The following is a 9,904-nucleotide window of genomic DNA, read 5'->3' on the forward strand; positions in this document are numbered from 1 at the left end:
CTTCCATTAATCTCAAAGACCATTGCTAAAACAATAATCTGATGTCAGAGCAGAGGTTTTTTTCCCTTTTTCGCATAAATATTTATGTAAGTACTGAAAGAATAAATAAATTGCTTTCTAAAAGCCGGATTATTTTTATATACAGAGATTTAACAATGAATTTGGATTTACTTGCTAGCCCATGCCTTTCAGGCAGCAGTCAGCCCACGCTTCCCCTGTGCAGCACAGGGATGTTTGGGTGGGTTTTGCAGAGCACCCTGTGGGGTCTCTGAGTGTCACCTGTGACAACCCACCCTGAAGGGGAAGGAAGCACAAGGGTGGCACATTACCTCACCCCCAAGTGCCACCCCACTGGTGTCACCCCTGGCCACTGGGTGGGTTCTGTGAGTGCTGGGGCTGCTCTGCGAGGTCCATACGGGGCTGCAGAAAAGACTACTTAGTGTCCAGCTCAAGAAGTGGCCCTTAAGTGCAGCAAATGGGCCTTTAGTTTACAGAGGGTGAGGCCAGCAAAGCACTGGAGCAGGCTGCTGGGGGTGCCCAGGGATCACCAGCTTTGGGGGTGAAGATCAGGCTGAACAGGAGCAGTGACATGGTGCGTGTTTGCACGTGTGAGTGCGTGTGCTCGGCAGGTTGGAGCCAATCTGGCCCCTGCCTTCCCACCCCCAGCCCTATTTTCTGCCAGCTGAAAGGCTGTGCACAGCCAGAGAGCTGTGAAACACGGGTCTTGTCGCTCGGATCACTGCAGAACGAAGCAGTACCCTCCCACTGGAGCTCCATGAAGGTCCGTGCCCATGCTCCCAAATGCTGTTCCAAGCACATTCCAAGGTGCCAAGGGTGAGCAGGAGGGTGCCACAGGGATCTCCCCCATCAAGGAGCTCTTGTCTCTCCGCTGGTTTTTCCCTTGCTTGGCTGCTGCTCCTGCCTTCTTAAAGACAAAGCCATCCTGCAGCCAGCTGGGACCACCTTTTTTGCGGCCACACCCCAACACAATCTGTGATGATGTGCAGTAAAATTTGGTAAAACAGCATCCCTGCTCAGATGAAATCTGGTTTGTCAAGCGTGGCCCCACAGGAATATTTCCAACTATAAATTAGTTACAACCACAACAGTAAGTTTGTCACAGGAAATGCGACATGCTGATAGCTGGAGCAAACCGAACCCAACACGACAGGGTAAAGGCTGACACAAGCAGGCCACAGGATCCCTCTGAACAGCCATGACTGCAGTTCAGAGCCTGTGCTGGTTACACAGGCAAGCCCATGGAAAAAATGGACTAATTAAAGAAGATTAATGATTTGTCTCAGCAAGATCTTGGCTTTTGCTTCTCTCATTTATCCATACATGGCTCTCTGTGAAATCACGAGGGAATTTTATTCACATGTATAACTGCTTACAGATGTTTCCACATGTGTTTAGCCAGCAGACTCACATTACAACTAAAGAAATGCAAAAAAAACCCCACTACCTTGTGCAATGTTAAGGTAGAGCCGATGCAACCAGAGGCAAGGCATAAGCTGCTGGTCCAGCTCAGCAATGTCCACAGCTTTGGCCACTGCGCAGAGCCCCACCTGTCTCTTGATTCTCACTGAGAACTTGGCTTCCATGGGATGAAAAGCTCTCCTTTGATGAACTTTCTCACTTCAATGAGATAAAGCAAGACTCTGACTGATGCTGTACATCCTAACTAATGCTCTTGTTACCTCATGGGTTTTCCCAGCATATTTTTTGAAGTTAATTTTGTTACATTTAGTATCCTTTACTCCTACACAGCCATGCCTGGGTATGGCTTTTCATAGGACCCAGGATGAGTTATTTTGTTCTCTTTCAAGCTCACAAGCTAAGCTCACCTCCCAGTAATAAATCCTCATGATTCAGGCTTTAGCAGGGTTTCCATGACCATCATCCATCTCATGGCACAGCAAATAGGGTGATAATTCATGGGGTGGAGAGAGTGCTGGGGGAAAGGCCCTCCCTGCCTAATTGGAGGGCAGGACTCCAGGAACAAGCTGATGGCACTTTGGATGCTGCTGTGCCTGTGATGCTGAGGGCTGATGCTTCCTGAGAGCACTTGTGCTTGCTTGTTGATTCATGTCACCCACGTCTCTCTTCACCCTCTCTTCAGCAAGAGGGAAAAGAGGAAAAAAGGTAATTGCCTGTGCTCATCAGCATGGATGTTAAAGCATCCCCTCAAACTGACACTGTGCTGAGAAGGATGGAGCAGGGAAGGTATCCACACCCAGCTTTTCCTCTCCCACTGCATGGGTAGCTGTGTTTTCCAAAGCTATTGCAATGGGGCAGCAGCACCGTGGTGCAGCTGGGTACCCATGCCAGTCTCATTGAGACTTTCCAAAGGTACAAGTGAATTGGAGTGCCTGAAGCAATGGATGCTGTGCCCGTAACAGTGGAGAAATGGAGGCCTTTAAAAAGCCTTCTGGTGTCAAACCATAAACTGACTGCTCCAGGCAAACACTGACTGCATGCCTCAGCTGGGAAACACACTGCGGGGAATGATGGAGCCCATCCCTGCATCTCTTTTCCTCCTGTTCATTTTGATTTTGAATTATCTCTCAGCCCTGACACTTGAGGACCTGCCTAGCTGGGATGCTGCTGTGCTTCATCAGAATGGGCTGCTGGGAAAGAGCCTGAGGGGTGACAGGAACAGGATGGGCTCTGCCGGAGGTGCCAGCATGCTCAGAAAGCATTTTGCACTCAACTGCCTTCTGCTAAAATAGCTTGGCATTTTTGTTAAAACATATTTCTGCAAGCCTGGGGAAGAGTTACATGCAGTCATGCCCAGGAGAACAGCCAGGAGCGCTTTTCAGAAGTGGTGTAGTTTTGCCTTTAATCCCCTGACAGTGAAGGCAAAGAGCGAACAAGAGATTTAAATCTTCAAATCTGACACTGAGAGCATTGGCAGCAGCCCAGGCCCACCAGGGCACGTGCATGGACCATGGCACACGGCACACAGCACGTGGCTCTCACTGGGGATGGTACCATGGGCTGTGGGAGGGCAGCTGCTGCCCAGTGCTGCTGAGCTTCAAGATACTGCCTAGTCTCAGCTCCAGGCAGTGGCTCACAGTTTCCCAGGCACACGTCACCTCTTCCGCAGGGGGAAAGGCAGAGCTCAGCTCTAGTGTCTTGTCTTTGTTTAATCCACTTAGAAAGTTCCCCTCTGCTTTCCCCCTGCCTCTCTGTCCAGGATGTTATGGAAATAGTGAAGGCATCATCAAAAAGCCATGGAAAGGCTGCCAGTGATTTCCTCCGCAGCTTCTTTAACTCTTTCCAGGGTCCCTGTCAGCTGTTCAACTGTCCAAGACTCCAGTTTTCATAGTTGCTGTTTGTGTGTTTCTGTGTGTGTGAGCAAAGACACCCAAAAAAACCTCACGGATGTGCCCTCCCTTTGAAAATCCATGCTGAGACCATAACTTGATGGCCGCTACCTTTCCCAAGCAGTCGTGGGTTGTCTTAGGAGACATCTCCTCCCCATCTTTCCTACTCCCTGTGGTTCCATCTGCCTCTCCAGGTCATCCTACAGGGTGAGGGGAAACACCTTGTGGAGAGCCAAGCACCAGCACGGAGCCTCATAACGCCCACACCGAGGGCATGAGGTACATCCACGGCTGCTGGGATGTGCAGGGCAGGCACCGTGAGCCAGCCGGAGGGCGCTTCAACGTGGCGAGTCCTCAAACACCGTCAGGTTGTGCTCTTGGATGTGGTGGAGCAGGATTTGTGCCCGCCTGTCAATGGTCCGGAGCAGGGCTCTCAGCCCCTCGGCACCCCCCTGGCTCTCCCAGAGCTCCCGGTCCAGGCGCAGGGACTGCAGCAGCAGGCTCTGCAATCTGCCCGACCGCAGCGTGGCCACCGCCGCCGCTGGGAAGCTGCAGTGGAGGAGAAGAAGAGACAGGGAGAGAAGGGGTTATCCAGGGAAGGCTGAGCAGAGAGGGAGGGAGCAGCGGGGCACTCGAGCAACGATGCTTCAAGAGGAAATGCTCGTCTACCCAGAGGAACGCAGGACGAAGAGCCCTCTGCTTAAAACTCTACCCATGGTGAGCATGCAGGATAGCTCCATCAGACACAGACCCAAACAAATTCCAAATCAAGAGGCCTCTAGCATGCCAAAATGCCTCATGGGCAATGGCGCAAGAAATGCTGAAATACCTGATTATTCATTATTTTTGTGCAGCTGCCAATTAAAGAGGGGAAATAGGCTTTGGAGCCTGCCATCAGCCACCCAGAGCAGAATAAAGAGTTAGTTTCAGGGCAGGGGCACACGGGATGTTTTTGAGAGCCTAGCCACTCACCCTGTTCTGGGGACATCCAGAACATCCATCCCCACTCAGACGGATGCCCCATCAGGGAGGCCAAAAGCAGCAAAGAAGGTGAGCAAACACAGGGTTGCTGGACATCCCCTATGTGCCAGCTCAGCCCTTGCTCAGCACGTGCACATTCCTACCTGTCTATGCCTTGCAGGAGCCTGAAGTTGAGCTTCTCCTCAGGGTGCTGTGGCCTGCCCGCGTTGTCGATGAACACCAGGCGGGACGGCGCGCTCCTCCGCACCTGCCACCAGGATGGCAAGAAGTTCACTCAGTGCAGAGTCACCAGTGTGGGGGTTTAGGCTGCTTTTAAGGCAGTGAGAAAGCCTGAGAGTATGTGAGGGAATGCAGATACCATTGTCTATGTCCCTCCATGCCTGGGCATACGTCCCAGCAGGAACCCATCATCACCACGGGACCTACATTCCCTTTGCTACCAACTCAGCCCTGCAAGTGCCTCCCAGGCACCTCCACGTTAGCCCCAGAGCAGCCCTTGGACAGCAGGGAGACATACCAGGATGTGGACCAGGACCAGCTCTGCTGGATTCCGGCACTTCTCGTGGAGCATCTCCTCCACGCAGGACTCAGAGGGATCAGGCTGAAACCCGCAGCAGTAGCGGTCCAGGCGGTCATGAACCTGCAGGAGACATTTGGGGACCTTAACAGGGACATGCGCCTGGGATGGGGAGGTCCTGTTGTGAACTGTTCCTGTACAGAGGAAAATAAAACTTTTCTAGGGATCCTCAGGAGACGTGCAATGGAAAAGCTGCACACGCTGGTGAGTGAGAGGAATGGAAGCACACAGGCAAAACCACTTTGGCATGAAGAAGGTGATGACAAACGTGATGGTGACAGGCTTTTCTGATGGAGTTCAGACACGTGGTACCTCTGCATTCTGTATCTGCACAGACTGAAGGGGTTGTGCTTCCAGCTGAAATGAAGACGTACATGATGATGAATGAACAAAAAAAAACAGCAAAGCACCCAAGGAAACCTAGAATCTGTAACCTCAAAAATAATTTATTTTTCCAAGTCCTGGCGCTCTGTATGACGGTTTCATCTGGTTCCTGTCACATATGCAACCTTTCTTCCATCCCTATGGTAACCTGAGCAGCTCTCAATGGAAAGATGAATGGAAAAGTATCGGCAAGGGAAAAAGCAGTCTGTGAATATGCAGAGCATGCCTGACATTTAAGTTGGGCCACCATGACTTGTTTCAGCTACATTTGTGTTTAATCATTTGCAGGTGCTGCTAAGGTTCCAAGTTGTCCAGGCTGTCAAACCTCCTGCTTCCCATCCCAGTTCCCTGCAGAAACCCTGGAGCTGCTTGACAACTTACAGTGTTTCAACCACACCCTTGGAGGAATGAAGGGCTTTTAAAAAACATAAATCTCTGCCAGACCTGGCCTCAGTATTTATGGAGTTTCCTCAGCTTTGTCAGAAGCAGCTGGTACACCCTCCGGAGTGATTTGTGGGGCAGACAGGACCTTGGCTGTCAACAGACCTCCCCATGTCCGTGTGTTGACATGACCATGTAGGGGAGCTGCCTCACCTCCTCCCAGTCTCAAGGCCTTTTTACAGAAAAAACCCCATGTATATATATGTTCCTTTAAACATATATGAAATATATAAAAATATGTATAAAGTACAAAATAAATATATTTTCTGGTTGCAGCATGAAAATGTCCGACTCGCTGATTTGCTCAGCATTGCTGGTGCCAGCCCAGGAGGCAGGGCTCGGGGTGCAGAGGCTCCTGGAGCCACTGGGAGCAGGTCTCAGGTGATCCAGAAGGGGTCTACAGGTGACAACGAGACAGAAGCCAAGGGACCCAGAGAGGCTGCCTATTCCCTTCGCCCTGGTAATTAGCACAAGTTACCAATTACAGGCTGTGCTTTGACACAGAGTTCAGTCCGAACCCAAACGCTGACCAAGCACTGGAGAAGATGCCGCAGGGAAACACAAATTGTGATCTCCACGGCCATTCCATTCATAACCCTTTGAGAAGAAGGATTAGTCCCACACTGGAGCCTCGTAAACCTCTCTGTTTTCTGAGGTTTAATGAAGAACTCAGGTCAGTATTCCTCCACTGGGAGACACTCCAGTGAAAAAGTGCTCGAGCCTCTTGTCACAAAACACATGGAAACAGAAGAAATATCACATTTCCTCCACGCATCTCCTCGGTCTGCCTACTGGAGAGCTCAGCACGCCAGTTGCTCTCACCTGCTATGTTGCTTTGCAGGCTGCACAGAAGGTGAAGACAACCTGAGAGAACTTTCAGAGACATTAAATAGGCTCAGCGCTCCCCTCACCCGCCCACGAGCACCTGTGAAACCAAGGTGGATTGGTGCTGAACGCGTAGAGGTGCGAGGTGGAGCCAGATCTGGTGTCCAAGTGGAGCCCCAGGAGAGGGACCAGATGGCTGTGGAGATGCTGAGGGTGCTCTGACACGCTGACAAGCCCTCCCTCCCCTGGCCCTCCCTTGATTTTTTTGTATTAATTTCTTCTTTCCAGAGCCTAAACAGCTCTAATTTATGGGAATTTTGGTCTTATTGCTAGAACACAAATACATGAGCCACACCTTCTCCCATCCAAGCTCAAACACTACCAGAAGTTCACCTTCAGGCCCTCTTATGCCCATCCTGGGGTATCCCCTTGCATCTGATAGGTTTTTCCAGTTATAATTCAGCCTGGGATGGCTTCCCCTAGGGAAATTTTTCCTGCTCTCCCCCTGGCTGGGAAGAGGGTACCCCAGGGCAGGGACGTGGCTGCAGAGTTGATTCGGTTTTGGCCATCTTTAAGTGCAGGACAAAGCCATCAGCACCTGCCCCTTTTCTACCAGGCTTGGCATTTTGCCCTCACTAAAACTTTGCACTTTGAGGGGGGTTCCCTTATGGCAAATACCAAGAGAAATTAACATAGAAGAAGCCAAATTTTAAGAGAAATTGAAGAAAACTACCAAGATTTCAATGCCAATGTACAACAGGGCTCAAATCTCACCAACTTCTCCTTCCCCAGCAAGGGTGGGAGATGCTAAAGCCATTTCTGAAAGATGCTACTCCACTTCCATAACATCTTCTTTACCTTTGTGTGACTTGTTCTGCATGGGAGGATTCCATTAGAATTATTGAGGAGAACCTGTGGATTGCCCTTGAATTTATCATTGCACTGCTTCAGCCCTTGAGGAGGAACTCTCCTTAGAACTAGATACTTTCTCCTGCAGTCTCAGCCTTTCCACTGCACTTAGTGGTATTTTGGCCTGGGGAAGGGAAAGGAATGGTTAGTCTTCTCATTTCTCTGGTTGTTTCAGCTGAAATATTTTCAAGCCTGCCAGAACAGCTCCACCTTTGCCAGCCACAGTTGTGAAAAAAAGAGAAAGAATAAGGAAAACATATTTTAGTAGTTTGGGTTTTTTCTTTCTTCCCCTTTTTAGTTGTATTAATACTTGTCCTTTCAGGCAGTTTTCTCTTGTCTGATAACCAGCCCCCAGGTGCCTAAAGAGGCTTTCTTTTTCTCCACAGAAATCACTTTTGCCTCCTCACAGCTGCCCTCCAAGACCGGATAACTCTCTGGGATACTGTTGTAATCCCTCATAGTGGCAGGGTCTGATTTTCCAGACAGAAGATTAAGCGTTATTAAGCCAAGGAGGAGGAAGGCAGTGCTGTCCAAGGCATGGCTCCTTATTTCCAGTGCCAGCAGCACATCCCTGAGTTTGGACGTGATGGGGCTGGTGCAAGACATGCTGCCTATCCCTAGGGATGCCCTAGGGATGTCTCTAGGGATGTCCCAAGCCTCTGCGAGCACAAAATGAACAGCAGAAAGCTTGCCCACACGAGGACAGACTCACCACAACCTGCCTGTGTTTCCCCCTGCAAGTCCCAAATTTGGACCATACTCAGGCCAAAGTGCTTCTGCACAAAGTTCTGCTGCTCCCCATCAGACGAAGAGTGTAAATACATCCCAAGAAACCACAGGTGATGTGACCCCACAGAGCAGGAGACCACGGTCAGACAATACAGGTGCAGGTGCAGGGGAACCTGGGTGCCACAGCTGATGGCACAGGTGGCCTCAGTCACCACAGCCCTACCTGGAGAAGAAAGTCAAAGAGGGCCAGGCGGCTCCACTCGCTGTGTGGGATGCTGGAGCAGGGAGTGTCCCTGGCCACCAGCATCGGTCTGTGGGGCTGCAGCATCTCCTGGTACTGCAGCCATCCCAGGGCACAGGAGTTCTGGTCATTGTTGGCATCCTCCAGGTGCTGGAGGTCAGGAGCCCACCAGATGATGGGCCGCAGGGCGCCGTCGGTGTAGCTGTAGGGCAGGAGGCGGCTGGTGAAGCGCCGGGCCACGGCGGGCAGGCTGCGGTTCAGCCCCAGCACCCTGTCCAGGTGGAAGGCCAGCACCTCGTACAGGTCCCCGGGGCGCTTGATGAGCCCACAGCGCCCATCCTGGCAGTCTCCTTCTGGGCTGGCTAGCAAGACATCCTCCTTGGAATCTCCCTTGGCGTCCCCCACGGCACGCAGCCTCACTCGCATGATTTGCCCGTGGGCAGGGACGCGGCTTTTGGAGACCACCTGCCCACTGGAGAGCAGCCACATCTTCTGGAGGTCGTCAGCAGAGAGCCAAGGGGGAGCGTCCCTCTCCAGCCCCCGCCGCCTCCTGCCCCGGCCAGGGGCCTGCTCCTGCTGCAGGTGAGGGCGGGGCATGGGGAGCCTTCTTCTGTGGGCTTGTCCTCCAGACACGGGGGCTGCCACCTCCCTCGGGGGCCCTGGGGGGGACGAGGCAGGCAGTGGGAGCAGGGAGTGGTCCGGTGGTGGGGGCAGGTGGATGAGAGCCAGCAGGGCCAGGGCCAGCAGCACCCCGACAGCTGCTGGGGCTGGGGGCTTCATCCCCGTCCTTCGCCAGGGTCGCTGGGCCTGCGGGGACAGAAAGGTGGAATGATGCTGGAGTGTCGCTGCAGGCAAAGCCCTCGGTAGGGCTTGCTTTAGGGAAGCAGCCCCTGTGCTCGTGTGATCCCTGCAAGAGGTATTCCACTGTGGCAGCAGGGTTATGGCTGGTGCCATGGTTTGTGCCAGAAATTAGCTGCAGTCCCTTCAGAAGGCAATCAGAGCAAGGGCTCACTCCCCACCCAGAGGTTGCCATATCTGCAACGGAGGTACAGCATGACCTTATGGGCAATGAATTTTTCATGGTCAAATATTTCGCTTTAAAGACCCAAGAAATGGAAAAAAAATAAAACAAACCCAAACCAGAGCAAATTCCAGATGTGAACACTTTACCGCTCCCAAGAGGTTTTATTTTTCAGACCTTACTCTGGGCACCTTCACTGGTTCCTATTCTGGTTGCACACTGAACCCATAACTTGGATATCTCAATGTGTGCTGAGACAAGGCCTCTGGAGCGCTGCCCATTGCTGTATCCAGCAAAAGCAAGGCAGCTCCAAGTGCCAGTCAGGACCTGTGACTGGCTCAGTTTTAAACAAAAGGGTGCAAACTCCTGGAGGGCTGGAACACCTCTCTATTCAGACTGGAGTGGAGAATGCTCTGGGGAGAACTTACAGCACTTTCCTGTGCCTAAAGGGACCCACAAGAGAGCTC

The 9,904-nt window shown here is 51.9% G+C and overlaps 1 protein-coding gene across 1 annotated transcript; it reads right to left on the reverse strand.

Moving 5' to 3' along the window:
- Positions 1-1,151: 1,151 nt before the first annotated feature.
- Positions 1,152-8,973, reverse strand: GASK1A (golgi associated kinase 1A). Its single transcript, XM_038130109.1, has 4 exons — positions 8,399-8,973; positions 4,828-4,950; positions 4,454-4,557; positions 1,152-3,878 (listed from the first exon to the last, which is right to left on the reverse strand). Exons 1-4 carry the CDS (start codon positions 8,903-8,905, stop codon positions 3,668-3,670), a joined length of 945 nt encoding a protein of 314 aa, XP_037986037.1. The 5' UTR covers positions 8,906-8,973; the 3' UTR covers positions 1,152-3,667.
- Between the last annotated feature and the right edge of the window lie 931 nt (positions 8,974-9,904).

The sequence above is a fragment of the Motacilla alba genome, chromosome 2, assembly GCF_015832195.1.
Source record: "Motacilla alba alba isolate MOTALB_02 chromosome 2, Motacilla_alba_V1.0_pri, whole genome shotgun sequence".
Classification (NCBI taxonomy): Eukaryota; Metazoa; Chordata; class Aves; order Passeriformes; family Motacillidae; genus Motacilla; species Motacilla alba.